Raw genomic sequence first — 17,836 nt, 5'->3', positions numbered from 1 at the left:
TTAAGATTCACAGTTGACACTTTAATACAGGGGTAAAAGGTGACAACAACCCCCCCCCCAAGAAAAAATTTACCTCTAACTTTGACTCCCCAGAACTTAACTACTAAGCCCACTGTTGACTGGGAAGCCTTACTGATAACATAAATAGTCGATTAATACATATTTTGTATTTATATGTTTTATTTACTGTATTCTTACAATTAAGTAAATGTTAGTAAGAAAAGCATAAGGAAAATACAGTACTGTACTGTATTGATACTGTTAAGTTTACACCATCTGTTTATATAAGATTTATCATCTGATAAAACATCTTTCAGTATCTGTATCATTATTGTCTTGTGTATGATCCAAAACACTCTAGATATTATATGTATTACTAATACTAGACATAAAAATTGAAAGTATAATGTGAAAAAGAAATTCAGTTTTTTTACACTTACAAAAATTCATGCATTGATAACCAAGAAGCAGCAATATAATAGCTTTATGGTAGCCTAGTGTAATCAATGAGAGTCACACTAGTAAGGAAATCTCCAAGATTGTCCAATATATTGTTGGAAAAAATCCACATATAAGTGGACCCATGCAGTTCAAACCCATATTGTTCAAGGGTCAACTATACTCACTTCCTTCATAAAGTCTCTCTCTTCCCCAGGCAAGAGTATGATTCTTTCTTCCATGCAGGCCCAGTTTCTTCTTGCTTTTCTTTTAATAAAATTGAAATATTCATTTAAAGTTGATGTCAGTAGTCAGCTAGGATTTGGTTTTAAATGGCACTTTAAAGTATATTTCTGAAGTTTATTAACAGTAAGTGTAGTGATACTATTAACAGGGTTACTGATATCTTGATAGATCATTGATTATAGATTTTCTCAGTTCACATGTGAATTTTTCCAGGCTGCTTGTCTCCATAATCTTTAGGGCTGTCATCTAAGAAAATTACTATTCTGAAGATGAAACTGCAAATACTTTTTAAGAATGATAAACTTAAACGGAAGACGTCTTTTAGTCTAAACTTTGTAACTTATTAGTCACATGATTTGGAAGACATCTTAGCAGGTTTGTTGTGCAATGTTACTAAAATAAAAAATTGCAAGGCACATTGTAAAATTTCCTTTTTTAAGTTATTAAAGGATAGTGTAAATGTAATATATAGTAAATGAAACTTTAATTAATATAGAAATGACATGAGACTGGTTAAAGAAAGATTGAGTGCTAATAATCCCCAGCATTTTACCTGTTCTGTTCTGAAAATCTATTACTTTATTTTCTGCTTAAGGATTTTGATTATTTGGGATAGAAAGTATTCAGTTAATTTTTACTGTTTATTCCAGTTGTATATGTATCAGCTGTTCCGAAGTTTAGCCTATATTCATTCCTTTGGAATCTGCCATCGGGACATTAAACCACAGAACCTCTTATTGGACCCTGATACAGCTGTCTTAAAACTCTGTGACTTTGGAAGGTAAGTTAGCTCTTTTTTTCTTCTCCCTTCCCTCCTTTCCTGTCTTACCCTTTCACCCATACACTTTTTAAAAAATTATTTCTTTTATAATGTCAGTCTAAGAATACTGTAGTCGTTATTCAGGGAATACAAACTAGTGCAGCTTCTTGAGAGGGTAGTTATGATAAAATCTGTCAGAATTATAAATGCATATAGTCTTTCATCCAGCAGTTTAACTCCTAGAAATTATTCCCTTAGAAATACACATTTACAAAATAGTATATATACATGGGTTTTTATCATAGCATTACTTATAAATAAATGTCTGTCAGTAGGAAATGATCAGATAAATTATAGCATAAGGCGGCTGTCTATGAACTGAGAAGGAAAATCTCTAAGAAATTCTAAATTTAAAAAGCAAGGTCCAGACTATATATGTATATATACTCCTTTTCAAAAACACAGATTGTAGTCATATGTATACAGATATATGCACGGCTTATTTCTAGGATGATGTCTAATAATTCTATGACATTGATTTCCTCAGGAAGGGAAACTGGGAGTAGAGTATAGTTAGAAAACTTTTTCTCTGTACTTCTGTATTGTTTGAATTTTTATTATGTGTATGTATGCTTTTTTCAGTAAGGACCGATTTTTAAAAAATATTGCTTATACATTACTGTGTATCTTCAAATTCAGAGTTAACCTCAATTTATAGATGAAATAAAAGGTCTAGTAGCTGTATTGTCTTCCTTTTCCTCTATAATTTAGTGTCTTATTCTCTGTTTTCTGCAATTTCAGTGCACTTTCTGTTTTCTTAAACTCATTCATTGGTGTAATATACTCTATAATAAGACTTCATCCTTTCCATCTCCGTATGTTCAACATCTTGTGCCTCTCTGATCTAGCCTTTCAACGTGAAGTCAAACCTATATCCGAAGTAACTCAGGCAATTAATCTTCTACCTCCTCTCTAGTGTAATCACCTAGAGTAAATCACATTCCTCTCAGTCCCTAAGACATCACCACGTAATTTGAAATCTCTCCAATTTTTTCATTCTCAAAAATTTTTACTTTTTAACTAGGTTCTTTATAGATATTGACCCACACTTGCTTATGCCTGTATTCCTACCTCTTTGTAATATTTTTATATCAACCCACAGTTTAACGTTTAGGTTTAATATAGGATATATTTTCCACAGGCTGTCTTTTCAGAGAGTCTTAACAAACATATCTGCTCTGCCATGAGTTAATTCTTCTTAGTCTCACAAGAATGTCCTTTTTCAGCTCATTCCCTTTTTACAGTTTCCTAATTTCAGACACCTATTACAGGATCCAAGTCATTTTGCAGACTGTAATATTGTCCTTTCAACTATCAGAAAGGGTGAAGGTTATTAATCAAAACTAATTTGATACTTAAAGCACTACTATTATCTGTAGGACAAACTGCCCAAATCATGTTTGTTTGTTTTTTTTTTTATGCAGTGTCTTCCCCCCTGAGAGTCACTGATTGGTAGGGACTGTAAAAAGACTATGAGACATCAAGTTTAATAGAGGTTCACCTCTCAACATAGTGTCAACACTATTGCTTTCGTTCATTACATTGGAACATAGCAATTACTTTGTTTTAATATATTTACTATTTTACTTAAATATATTTTATTTTATTTATTTTTATTTTTATTTTAGAGAGAGAGAGGAAGGGAAGGATAAAGAGGGAAAGAAACATCGATGTATGAGAGATACATTGATCAGTTGCCTCTTGCATGCCCCCAGCTGGGGACCTGGCCCACAACCTAGACATGTGTCCTGACTGGAAATTGTACCAGCAACCTTTCAGTTCACAGGTCGGCACTTGTCCACTGAGCCACACCACCCAGGGTTGTTTTAATATATTTAGAATAGGGATTTCACTTATATGGTAATAACTCATTAATAGCTCTGATTTAAACATTGGCTTTATTGTTTTTTTAACAGTAGGTTTGGGCAAGTAGAGTTTGGGATATACTTTAGATCCTTTGTGCCAGGTTGATGATGACTTGAACAAAACAGTATGACTCTTGTTAGTAATACTTTACTAGATGAAATAGGGCCTGGAACTAGTTGAAGGGCTAGCTGGGCTTTCTTAAGATGATATATGACTACTGTATTAGATGCTTTCACCCTCAATGGACAGGAAGTTACAACCAGCCTCACCTAAAGAGAAAGAAGGTAATTCCATCAGGTAGTGAAGAAACCTACAGGCTGCCCTGGCCTGTAAAGAGAAAGGTTGAGGCTTTAATCTCCAGTTAGGGTACATACCTAGGTTGCAGTTCAGTCCCGTCTGGGCACATACGGGAAGCAGCTGATCAATGTTCGTCTCTCACATCAATGTTCCCTCTCCCTCTTCCCCTCCCTCACTCCCCATTTCTCTAAAATCTCAATAAGCATGGCCTCAGGTGATGATTTTTTAAAAATCTACAGGCTTCAGAGTTTCCAGTATTATCTTCTTTAACTTCTAGTAAATTTCTGACTATATAACTAGAATCTGTCTTGTTAATTTAAAAAATCAAAATTCTTCATAAGGTAGAAAGATCTTATCAGTTAATGCTGAAAAGTGTTGAAATTTTCATTTTATAAAATGGTTGCTCTGTGTCAGTACTTAAGGAAAATGTCAAAAAACAAACTGCCTCCCACCATCAAAACTCGTGATGAAGGAAGAATAAGTTAAGGTCAGGGTTACCATGGACCAAAAATAAATGAAAGAAAAGAAAGCCCAAACTTGGAAACCCTTGTGACTACTTTCATCTGTCCCTACTCTGATTTTCCTTTACCTTTAGTTCAAAATTTTCTTATCTTTTCTTGCTCACTTTTTAATTTTAATTTTGTTTGTATTCATTTCCTGTATTTATCTTTGTTATTATTCTATGCTAAAATAGTTCGTTTCTACAGCAGTTTACTTCAACGTGTTTTCAAGTTATCTCGGGGGCCATCTCCAAAGAAACTGCTTTTAATTTACTTTAATGTTTAAAATATTGTATATTCCACAAAGTTTTGGAAGGGAAATTGGATCCACAGAACATGTAATTAAACTCAGGACAACAGTTAAAATTAATAGGCTGCGAATAATCTCTGCCCTAAAGGAGTGAGCCTCTTTTTTTATTGAGTATTGGATGTTCAGACAGTTTATAAATAGACTAAGATGGTGGAAAAATAGATTGGATCTGTAAGCCTTAGGATATTCACTCTCAGTCAGAAGTCAAATTATAAAAGAGTTGCCAATTTCTTAGCCTTAAAAAAAAATTGGGTAAAAAGTATCATATTAAATTAAAATCTATGGCTATGCTTTTTGGTGGGGACAGGTACCTCTTACTTTTTTGCCCCTTTTTCTTGTATTTTAGAGGTGGAATTTAGGGAGCAGAGATCAGAAGAAATTCAGCATATATCCTTCTGTGACTTTTTACCTCTTTTTCCTTAGATAACAGTTGACAAATGTAGTCTTTAAAAATTACTTCTATTTTTTAAAATTAATGTCATGCTAAAATTGTTTCTTTTTTCAGAGATTGTTATGATTCATATTTTCTTTTTCTTATGTTGCATGATTGGAATTACATGAATCTTAGATAAGCATTTAATTTTTGTTAGTGGTTTAAGTTCTTTGCAGGTTTAGATTTAGTTTTAAATTTTTCTGCTTTTTATTTTTGTTAGTGCAAAGCAGCTGGTCCGAGGAGAACCCAATGTTTCGTATATCTGTTCTCGGTACTATAGGGCACCAGAGTTGATCTTTGGAGCCACTGATTATACCTCTAGTATAGGTAAGTACTGAATCTGAACATAATGGCATGTAAATATTAATTGGATCTTGTTTTTAGTAATTTAATACTATACTAATCTACATTTTCACTTAAATATTATAAAGATGGGTGTGCCCTAAAATGTTTTTTCTTAAAGATTGATATGCAAAAATATGTACAGTATTTAAAATTTTACCTTTTAGAATTTAAAATGTATTTACTATTCTACTTTTAGATTTCATGAATTTTTCAAATAAATAATAAAGTTATTTCTTTATGACTGCATGATTACTTTATGATTACATCTGTTTTTAACTTAAACTTTCAAGTAAATCCTAAGTATACTTCTTTTTTTTTAATTCCCCTAAAGTACTCACTTCTGATCTTGATCCACAGTTGGGGGATTTGCATTCATTAAGTTTATGATGAGAAGTAATAGATGACCATACTGTTGACATTCCTACTAGGCTGTCTCAATTAGTTAATTTTAATTCAGATCTTTAAAAAATTCTGACTTTTTAGAAGTCTTTACAAAAGATCTTTAGTGATAGAAAGGTTTGAATAGAGATCATTTGCTTCAGTTACTGACCTCTTCTACCCCATTTTTGCCCAGTAGTGGGAGTGAACATAGAGCATGATAAGCTGGACATGAACAGGAAGCCAAGAAAGGAGGTACAACTTTAGGTGCAAATGGACGCCAGAATTATTTTATTGTTATACATTGTTTTTGAGGAGAATTCCTTAGTCCAAAAACAGAAACAAAAGCATACAAATACCAGGCAAGCAAACAAACAACAAAAAAAGCCAAACCTCAGTAACAGAAAACCAAGAAAAACCAGAACTTGGATGATTTTTGTCTTTTGATATAAGTAGAAATTCTCTGGTATTAACAAATACTACTAAACAGAAATATACTACCAATTTTATAATGCCAAGGGGCAAAATGCCGAGGGTCCAGCAATCTTACTCACCATTCCTTTTGCACCACCGGGCAGATAACATCTTAGTATTCACATGAAAATAGACTTTACCCTTCAGGAACTCTGAAAAGGTCCAGAGGGGGCTTGGGTTCTGTAGACGATACTTGAGACCTGTGGCACTGAAGGAGAGAGTATAATTGTGTGTGCGGTATGCTCAAGGTTTCATCATGGCCGCGTTCTATGGCATGTTAAGGGGCACATTAGAAATAACCAAAAGGATATTTGGTTGGAGTAGAACTAAATGAGTTCCAGGTTTACTACTACTTAGATAAACTATAAAGTGGAAATTACCAATAATTCTGCCTACCTTTCTGCATGGCTGTGAGAGTTAAATAAAATGATAGTGAAAGGACTAGAAATGTAAGTTAGTATTCTTTTTGTGATATTTGTTAACTTGACTCTCTCCAAGAGCAAGTTTCAGCCCTTTGTTTTTGAAGAGGTCATTGGATTTTCCAGCTGCTTTACATTCAAATATATGCTACTGATCATCTGCATACGAGACACTGGGATGGGTTGTACCAAGTAAATGCAGTTAGCTTCTTTGAAAAAAGTTATGACCACATCATCTGACACATTAAGGCATATTTATATAAACCTTTGAACCTCTTAAGAGTGTATTGCTTCTATAAATGTCCATGTGCCTACCAGTTTGGAATCTTGTCACAAAAAAGTTAATGTAGCCTGTTTTCTCTATTAGGAACTAATTCTCTGGATGTTTTGAGTACCTGTTTTCCAGCACCCGTCTTTGCATGGCTAAAGCCAGATTCTCACTTCTGACTTTCTAAGCTTAGGACTCACCATTTGCCACCAGTTTAACTCTGAGGCCTTTTAAACCCTAGCAAGCCTAGATTTGGCCTCCGTTTTCATACTTAGGACACTTGCCTCTTAACACTCTAGAATATCTGTAAACAGACAAAAACAAAGGTATTTAGAAGTGTACTAATACAGGTACATTTTAGAAATATATTAAACAATGATGTTTGAAGTGAAAGAGTAACTAGCTTGTTCTGGCTAGATTATTGTCATATTTTGATTAAACCACAGCTCTAAGACTGATGGCTCTGATTATATTGTCTTACTAAGAAATGGTAGAATGAGACAAATAGCTTCTTTAAGATAAGGAATTGAGCTTACAGACCCTTGAAGAAACAGTTAATTATTCTGTAATGATAGGTAGTTTAATTCAAGACAGTGATATCTTGATTGGGAATTGAAATTGGGATCCAGGCCTACCTTTGCTATTCATTCAGTAGCTTTACCTTGGACAAGTCACTGAACTTTATTATACCTTAATTTCCTTACCTGTGAAGTAAGTTTGTTAAACCAGATGGTCTTGTAATGTTGCTTTTACCATAAATTAAAATATGAAACTGAATACTATTTTGGCTTGAACTCCAAACAACCAGAAAATTCATGTGCCAAAGCACTTATTTTTGTGTGCCTTCTAGGTCTGTTTTATTCTGTTTGGAGAATATCATCCATTTGTCCTATGAAGTAAGAATAGGAGAGATTTTGGTGTCTGCCAAAATTGAATGATAAATTCCTTGCTTTTAGTAATTTGCCTGAGTTAACATGTATTGAAGACCACAAGTATAATTGCCACCTGAATCTTTTGATTTAGTCTTCTGTGGCAAACACTAAGCGATAGTGCTCCTTAATGTTTTACTTCTTGAATCCTGCCTAACAAACTGTTTCCCATAATTATACATTTTTTAGTGGAAGTTAATTAACTACTACCTTGTAAATTTCTAGCCTTTTCTTTTGAAATGAATTATCTTGTATTACAGAGGAAAGAAGTGAGTGCATATTACCTTTCATCTGATTAGCTAGGTAAAGGGGTATTTTTAAATCTAGATTAAAGTAAAACATTTAGATTAATAGGGGATTCATTTTTCCACTTGACTTTTAAGAGTTAATTATTACTATAAGCTTTGAATAAAGTGAAGATTTCCTAGCAGGTTTTCATATTCTCTTCATTTAACAGGTACCTAATCTATCAAGGAGGGCTTTTTTGGTCTGTTTGCAAAATAGGTGTTTTGGCTGTCATTACTCGGAACTGTACAAAATCAGCTTAAAATTCTTAAATTAATTTTGTGTCATTTTTCTTGGTTAGTAAAAAGTAGTCACTGGAGTAGGGATTTCCAATCCCTCTTCATAGTGCATCTTACCACATCGGACCTCTTAAACTATTTGTTGTCCCCATGTCATTTTACTACTATTCTTCTTCCCTACTGGTAGATGGGAAGCCCCAGCAACAATTTATGTTCATCTCTCTAAAGCACTTGATTGCTGGTTCATACAAAACCCAACAATGTCAGGCTTCCAGAAACTGAAAATTTACTTTTCCATGCAGGAAGACTTAATAGTGGGCTGTAAGTAGAGTGACCATGTAATTCATCTTCCCATTGGTAATACTTGTAAAAGAGAAAGTAGATGCTATTAGTAAATTACTCTAGGGCAATAGATTTAAACCAGGACTCTTGGGTAAGTCAGAATATATGTTTTAAGTTAATTATTTATTTATTAATTAAGTTTTTAACCGTTTTTTCCTCAAGGATTGAGGTTTCCACTTTGACTTAAAAGTAATTTTTTTTATTTGTGAAATAAAGTATATTCTTCTGTCTTTATATTTAAAATGGCAATATATTTAAGCACTTTTTTTTCTATCAATATTACCACATAAAGTCAACCATTTAAAGTCCTAAAATATTTTTCTCAAGAATTTGTGTTGGCTTAAAATTTTGTGTAGGAGATTGAATCCTAAATTGTTGCTACTGTGTAAGTACCTGCTGATACTGCAAAGGTCATGTCACTTTGCCTTATTTTTCAGTATGATAACTAGTCAATCATGCCTACGTTTTGGTGTAATAATTCCCTCTCTTAGTTGTTGAAGACTTGAATACTTGATATTTGGTAATAAATAGGCTTTACCTTTTATTGAGATATTATTGACTAAACTAAAAATAATAATTATTATTATTTTAGTAAGTTTAACACTTAATTTTAAAATGCATTAGGACTGCCCTGACCAGTGTGGCTCATTTAGAGTGTCATCTTGTAAACCAAAAGGATAGGGGTTCGATTCCCAGGATGGGGCACATATGGGAGGTAACCAGTCGATGTCTCTCTCTCTCTCTCTCTCTTGCTCTCTCTCTGTCTCTCTCTAGAATCAATAACCGTTTATCAAAGTTAAAAAATAAGTAAAAATAAAATGTATTAAGGCCCCCCCATTGGCTGGGTGGCTCTGTTGATTGGCACATCATCCCATAGACCAAAGGTTGTGGGTTCGACCCCCGGTGGGGTGCATAGGGAAGGCAACCAATCAGAGTTTCTCCCCCCCCCCCAAAAAATTGATAAAAACATATCCTTGGGTAAAGAATTTTTAAAAATTAAAATTCATTTGGAATATTTCGATGACTTCTTTCTCTGTTCTAGATTGTGCAGTCTTTTGCTTGTGATACTTAGTCTGTGATCAAAGTAAAATTAGAAAATGTATACAAATATTTTTTTACTCAGCTTAAGCTACACAGTATTAATAAGCATTTGTTTTCTTTCCTCTTCAGATGTATGGTCTGCAGGCTGTGTGCTGGCTGAGCTGTTGCTAGGACAACCAATATTTCCAGGGGACAGCGGTGTAGATCAATTGGTGGAAATAATCAAGGTGAGAAGGTTTAATTGGAATTTAGAACTGGAAGAAATTTTGTTACTATCACACATATACCCATGAAAAACTTAAAAAATGGAGAAGGTGATCCAGGATCACATAGCAAGTTTAGCTATAAAGGAGGTGTAAGAACACGACCTTTCGGGTTCTGATTGAGTTATTCTTCTGTTGTATGATCCTAGTAGAGCCATTTTGGATATATGGTGCAAAAAAGGGATATAGTATTCCCTCACTTATTGCGGGTATTACATTCTAGACCCCCCTGCGAAGTAGGAACCTTACATTTATTCTGCACTCTTAAACCTACGTAACTTTAACAACATATGTATATAGTACCGCAAAATCCCGCGATATAGCAAAAAATCTGCGATAAATAATTAAATATAATATTTTTTAAAATCCCGCGATACAGTGAGGCCACAATAAGTGAACTGCGATATAGAGAGGGACTACTGTATATTGGTTATTTAAATATTTAGATGCTGTAAGATCACTAAAATGTACATAAAGTGAATAAAAGCACAAGCTATGTCTGGTTTTTTCTAACTGTACTCTCTGCTCCTAGTACATTGCTGAGCACATAGGAGATACTTATATTTATTCAGTATATAAATATTTATTAAATGGAAGAGTGAAATCTACATGAATGAGTAACCACTGATAAAAGAGAATTTTGACTCATAAGTTTAATTTTATTTATTAAGTCTATTAACACTTTTATTAACAACACCAGATTTGAAATAATATTATCTTGGACTTAATATTGTCTCTTAAGAACAGCTAGTGGTAAGATTATAATTGTGATTTTAAATGTAATTTTTTAAAGTTTTAATATTTGAGCTCTTACAGAATTTCCCACCTCTTTTTTAAAAAATCTAAAATCTATATATTTAGACCACTAGATTGGTTCATTCTAAGCTTACAGTTCAGCCAAAGCAGGAACACCTAGTGTCTTTTGGACTTTTATTCTTGATTTTCCAAATGTTTCATAGAAGTGAAAAATTAAAAATCTTCTTAGAGGTCATATAGTCCAGTCCTTCATCCAATGCATGTACCTCATTAGTTACATTCCTGAAAGATTGTTTTCCAGTGTTTTCTTGAGTACTTCCAGCCATTTGATCACTAGTTTGGGATGCAGTCTGTTCTGTATTGGGACACGTTGAATTTAGTTTCATTGTGTAGAGGCAATACTCCTTGATAGCTTTATCAGCTGTACACAGGACTATGTTTAAGTTATTTTAAAATTCTTGTACTTCAACCTATAAAAATGTTATTTTGATTAGGTGATTTTGTTAGATATCAGTATATGCAATATAACTGAAAAAACTAAATGTATATTCAAGAATCTTCCTTGTTATTAATATAATTTCTTATGGTTGGCACCCTAGACCACTGTGGTATTTGCAACTTTTTTTTTTTTTTTTTGTAACCATCTTTTAGTTTCAAATTGAACCTTTAAACATTTTTAGACAGATCTACTTCCTTCCTGATTCTCAACTAAACTCAGATCTAAATTCAGATGTTTTGATATTTTTATTTCCTAAAATCCTATGTGTTCCCCATTATTCAAATTAATATTCTCCTACAAGAGTTGGCAGACTTTTTCTCTGAAGAACTAGATAAACTATTTTGGGCTTTGTGTGAAAAAACTAAATGTATGTTCTAAGCTTACAGTTCAGCCAAAGCAAACCATAGATTTATGCAAACCATAGATTTATGTAACGGAAGAGAAAATAAATTTCCACAGATTTTTTAATTGATGAAATTCAAAATATAATAACTAAGTACAATTTTTTTACAAGACAGTCTATTAATTAGCAGAATAGAGTTCTTTGGGGGGCTCTAACATTTAATTGAGGTTAAAATTGGTGTTCACTGACATCTAATTGAGTGCAAATGATTATCTGTTAAGTCAATTCTTAGTTCATAGGCCCTGCAAAAACAGATTGGAGTATAGTTTCCTGACCCTTGCTCTAGTGCAGCCATTTAGCATTTCTTCTATCCCAAGACATTCACTTGATGAACTCACAATACAATTTCCTTGGGCATATTGCCGTTCTTTTGTCATATATGTCATTAGAATTGTATCATTTCTCTACTCTTTAAAGTTAAGAATTGTCATTAATTTTAATCAATTAATACATGATACCAATGAAATTGCTCAGGAAGCTGAGTGCCCATCTGTGATAAGTCAACATCTCATGCCATCCTGTCTATTAAACTTTTATGTCCAGAGTTTTTTACTACTTTTTGTCCAATACTTGTAACTCAGTTTTCTGCTAATACTGGTTTGTGCTTATTTAATAGATTTTAGTAGAAACTGTCAGTTTGTTATTGATGATTCAAGACTTTATTTTCATTTAGAGTTTATTCATTGTAGACTGGTTCATCCTTAGTTTGTAGCAGTAGGCCAACTCTAAAACAAAGCACTTTTTTATGTGTTTTCTTGCTGTCTTGTATGTATATTTAAGGAATGTAATTATCACCCTACTGTAGTTCCAAGTCACTGTCTATAAATATTTTGAAACCAATATGTATGAAATAATGGAATATCCAGATTTTTGGTCCCTTTTACAGTCCTAGCATGACTCCCAAGGATAGGTGAAATATCAATACTAGTTTACCATCCATTTAGTGGCCTGAAGTTATACATTATGTTGAGGTTAACAGACATTGTGTTATGGCGAGTGTGTATGTGTTTGTCTTTGCTGCTTAGAGATTAGTAAACATTGTAGGAGTTCTCTGTGTGTGTGTTTAATATATCTCTAAATTTTGTTGATTCTATATATCTGTTCCTTAAATATTGAGTATGATGTTTCATAGAAAGGAAGTTCATAACTAATTCTGATTTAACTGTTCCAGTTTTCCTGGTTTAAGTCATAAGTCAGAAAAGAGAAGTCGTACAAGTTAGTTTTCAGAGTTCAATGTTATTAGACATTTTGTTTTATAAACATACTGTCATTAGTGCTAACCGGATCTTCAAGAATTGATTTGAATTTTCCATGAAAGTTGGTCTCATGGGTGCCCAATTCAAATCTTAATTGTTTTGAGATAATAGTCATGAGCTTTAGTCCTTATGGTAATAACTAGCAGATGCACGTTAGTCTTTTTCCTTCTCTCTTTCCATTTTTCCTTTGAAAATCTCATGGGACGTCCTTGAAAGTATCTGGGGGTAGTCGACCCCCCCCACCCCAAGATAGATATTCTTGTTTCTTTATTGAGTTAATCCAAAAAAATGAGCAATCATATAGCAAACTAATGAATTTATATGTGATAGACTTGCCTTATTTTATAAACTTTCCAAGGGGAGGACTTTCTTTTATTATATGTTTTAATATCCAAGGGCACCAAAATGATTTTTAGGAAAGATTTAAATTGAGTTAAGCTGCTAGACCACTGTTCACTCATGAATTTGGAATTATCTGGGAATTAATAAGAAAAGTTAGTGTGATTTTTATATGTGCTGTTCATAAGTTTTATTGGCTGATATGTCCATGCCAATATTTACAGTATGAGTAACACAGTTTTATAAACAGAATTAACTTTATCTCATTCTTGTTAACCTTTTTAATCTCTTCCTTCCCTTCCCTCTAATAAGAAAGCTTTGGCAAAATATATAGAATAAAAATATAAAGCAGAACAGAATCGAAAGTCATGAAAGATCATTTTTAAGCATAAACAACACTTCATTTTCTGATATTTAATAATTTCATATATAGGATTATCAGATCAGCATTTTATTATGCTGATAATCTATAAATATACAAAAAATACTTGGATTTCAAAGCATTTATACAAAGAGAAATTCTATTAGGGACTTCTCAAAAAATAAGATTTTCTCTTAATTTTTTTCTTATCATGTTAAAATAATCTCAAGAATTACCTGATCTGGTTTCATTTTGGGAGACTCTCTGCCAGGAATGTCACAAACATAGGTTTAGTGGCATAGCATTGTCCTTTTGTGCCTTTGCCATCAGTCACACCAGTGGGGTTATTTAGAAAAGAAAGCCTTCCAAATGCTTGGAGAAAGTCTATTTTTTAATGATGATTGCTTTTAAAATAGTTTTATATGTTATAATTTTATATGCTCAATGGAGAAGACTGAGAAAACACAGAAAAACAAATAATGAAGAACAAAACCCATTACTTACTGTTCTGTCACGTCATGAAAAATAATTTCTACATATATTTTTATATACTTTTCTGTGCATATGTATGTTTAAACAAAAAAGGGGTTTTTTTGTAGACTTTTTTACTAAATTATTTGTATTTCTCACATGACATATTTTGACTGATTTTTTAAATGACTGCATAGATTCTATTGTATGATTATATTCTGAATTACATAATTGATTCTGAGAATACTATCTTGAAGATAAAGTGATACATTATTGCAGTGTTTTAGCCTCTCAACGATGTGATCGTTATGTAAGTGGCAAATGGCCCCCAAATTCCACAGGTGAATTGAAGTTGAATCAATCTAGGAAGTTAAGGGCCTGGAAATGCTGGAGGTTTTACTAATAGTTTCTTTTCCCCCTCCAAATTTTAAAACTTAAATTTCAAGTAAGGAAAGGTAAGCTCCAGTCCAGAGTTCAACTTCTGGATTAAAAATATCACAAAACCAAAAGTTTGGGAAAACCAACCATTTTGTAGAATTTCAAGTTTAAATGCGTTAATGTTCCTGGAGATATACTTTAATTCAATCCATGAACATATGCTTAGTAATAATTTGACCATTGCTTTATGATGGAAAAGTAACTAGCTTTTTAAATTTGGATGTATCTCTTCAAAAAACATGACAAACATATAGCTACTTAAATTATTTGCAATAATAAAATTGTTATAAGACAATTGAAAGTTACTAAATTTTCTTATAAAACAACTTTTCTAAACTATTATTTTATTTTCTCAGCAATAATTACTCAATTTAGATATTGTATACCTAGCTCTTACATGGCTAAGAACTAGTAAAACCTTATCTCTAGCAGAAACTTGAAGAACTTTGAAAGTAAACAATAAGATTCAAATAATCTTTTGATTGTATTATTGCAGCTAAGTAGATAGACTTCATCTCTTATGAAGCCTATCAATAGAAAAAAATAGAAGGAAAAGATTTAACAGTGGAGAGCAGTGAGATAAAGTGGAAAGGTGAAGGAAAAGATTTTCACTTTTTACTGTTCTGTGATACTGATTTTTTTAAACAATCCCCCCCCCTTTTTTTTTTTGCAATTATGGTAACTATCAAAAATTAGATGCTTTCAACTGTATTGTGCCAGAATCTTGTAGTAAAGTTGAGAGACCACAGTTTGTTGCAGATGTTTGTCTAAATAATTGTTTTCTTGGTCTTCCAAATTGACTGATGGCTGTTTGTAGTATAACTTAGACCAAGAGTTCAGTGATTATCTGGCTTCTCAGAAATCTGTTTTTCAAATATTGGGAAACTACTGCTAATGAATAAGCTCTAACTTAGTGAGACCTTAGTCTATACCAGGCAGTGGGCTAAGCATTTTACATACATTACCACATTTACTCCTTACATTAATCCTAGGAAGACAATGATGATTACTGCCGCCACCATATTTGGGAGGGTTTGGGTGGTAGGAAAACCCTTTCTCATTCATCTATAGGTAAATTGGTGTCCTGTATCAGTGGAGTTTTGTAGATCCGGGGAAAATAATATAATCCTTACTTGATATCCAGAACTCATTATGTCATATTTATTAAATGTTAGTGTTTTTAAAAAGTGACCACAAGCTGAAGGAAACAGCTTCTAACTCTTACTGTAATGAATATACAGAGGCTGGCAAAAGTAGATTTACAGTTGTAATGCAAATAAGTAATAACGGAAGAGTAAACTTTTGTTTCACATACTCATAACTGTTAAGCTACTTTTGCCAACCCTTGTACAATCAGTTTGATATGTCTTTGGACTATCTCAGGCAACCAAGATTATAATGGTGGATTTCTTTGCTTTCAACAGCTCAACCTTATTTTCACCATCTTTGTTTAACAAATGTTTTAGATTTTCAGTTGTCTTATCTATATTATGGTTTGTTCAACACCTGTGTGCTTACACTCCTTTTCCAGCTTATAATTTTCACTATCAGTTAGTCTCAGAGAGAAGTCTGAGATATTAATTACATCAGAGTTTAATAAGTATAAAACACTTCTTTCAAAGTTTTTTGATAGATCAATGATGTATCTTTGCTAACATGCATTTGGAGTTAAACCATGCTACCTGGTGACATTTCCTGTGCTGTCAAATTATAAAGCTTGGTTGTTATTAACAGACTGTAAGGACAGTATGTTAAACATATCTTTTCACACCCCAGAATATGTATGTACACCTCATTACACACCGTGGTACTGATTTTTACTTGTAATATATATATCATGTACTATATAAACAAAATACTTGATTGCTTAATTTATTTTTATTTAATTTTTCCATGTTTGTTACTGACTAGAGAAAGCAACTTTTAATAGCTTTTGGATCATAGTCTACTTTGAAAATCTGTTTATAGTATGGGCTCTCCAGAAAAATGATACTTGCCAGAATTTTGCACATAATGTGAGGTGGTCCTTGGGCTTTCTGAAGCTCATCTAGGAACCTTAGGTTTAGGGTTAAGCTTTAAAAGGCTACATGTAGCTGGATTGCTGAAGTTTGGCGACCTCTGGTGTTGAGCTATTAAAAAGCGAGGCTGTGAAAGAAATACTTGTATTTATTTCAAAGCTTTTATCAGATTCTTGGCTTATCAGTTCCTGATTTGATATTATTCGTTGTCTTGGTAATTAGGTAACTAAATGTTAAAACAAGCATGAATGGGCTGGTACAAATGAAATGATTAATTTAATCATAAGGGATGAATAGCATCCCCAAAGGAATGTGCAGGCTGATCTCTTGATTCTTTTGGTTTTTTCACTCATAGCAGCCCCCAACAACCCCCTCCCCTGCCATGATCTAGGATGGTGGACCAAAGAACAGGTGCTTTTCTTTTTTCTTTTGAAGTAAGAAGAAAGGTCTTATTCTAATAATAGATGATTGAAAATACATACTGTTCCCAGTGGTGTGATGATTTTAATAGTCCCCTGCCCTTTTTTTTATTATTGTATGCGATATCATACTTACAGAAAAGTATATAAAACAGTACTGCAGTTTCATTTCCTATAAGTCATAGAGGAACTCAGTTTTTAGGAAATCCAGAAATGAAGTGTTTTTAGTATATCCTTAGTTTAAAAGTTTTGGGGGAAAAATTAGTTTTCATCTCTTAAAATTCAAGAGAACCCTAAAACTTTTGTATCTGAAATGATGAGGTCCATATCAAATATCTTTTTTTGTCTGTAAAATGAAGAGGTTCAATTATACTATTTCAAATGTTCCAAAGATAATATATAATTCAGCTAGAGCAATTCAAGAATATACTCTGTACCTAATAAAAAAAACAATGTAAAACCTAAAGCTATACTCAAAAGTAGAAATAGGATAGTCTGTTTGTTTAAATGTCTTATGTTTCTGATATGATGCATTCAGAATCTTTGCTATTTATCATCCTTTCAGCCTTTAAGTTTGCCATTCATCTATTATCCAGTTTTTATTCTCAGTCACTACTCGGCTGTTACAGTTATCCACATCCTGCTGTTTCCCACTTCATACCTAACATGCAGAATGTGCTTCTAACTCATTTGCTTCCTAGATTCCTTAAATAAAGCAACTCTTGTCTCTCCTTCCAGAATCCTTTCCTCACTCCAATATAGTGTAGTACTTTCACCTCACACGTAATCTGTACTATTTTGTTGTATTGGTTTTGACTGGTTGTGGTAATTTATGTACAAGTCTCTCTGCCCTAGAGCTCCTTGAAGATAGGAACTCAATAAATGTTTTGAATGAGTGAACAAGAGGATGAAAAAAAATATTTTAAATGCCTCTCAGTTATATCTTACCTTTCTATTCTTACATTCTTTTTCACCTTACATTA

The 17,836-nt window shown here is 32.8% G+C and overlaps 1 protein-coding gene across 2 annotated transcripts in view; it reads left to right on the top strand.

Annotated features, from left to right (window-relative positions):
- GSK3B (glycogen synthase kinase 3 beta) overlaps nt 1-17,836 on the top strand; it is a 221,121-nt gene that overhangs the window by 145,417 nt on the left and 57,868 nt on the right. For both annotated transcript variants that reach the window (XM_090277069.1, XM_090277060.1), the window contains exons 5-7: nt 1,335-1,465; nt 5,131-5,237; nt 9,760-9,857. In XM_090277069.1, coding sequence (XP_090133195.1) covers nt 1,335-1,465; nt 5,131-5,237; nt 9,760-9,857 — 336 coding nt within the window. The remainder of the gene's footprint in view (nt 1-1,334; nt 1,466-5,130; nt 5,238-9,759; nt 9,858-17,836) is intronic.

The sequence above is a fragment of the Furipterus horrens genome, unplaced genomic scaffold (assembly GCF_987537825.1).
Source record: "Furipterus horrens unplaced genomic scaffold, mFurHor1.1.pri manual_scaffold_1, whole genome shotgun sequence".
In the NCBI taxonomy this organism is placed as follows: Eukaryota; Metazoa; Chordata; class Mammalia; order Chiroptera; family Furipteridae; genus Furipterus; species Furipterus horrens.
This window is presented reverse-complemented; position numbering and strand designations above follow the sequence as displayed.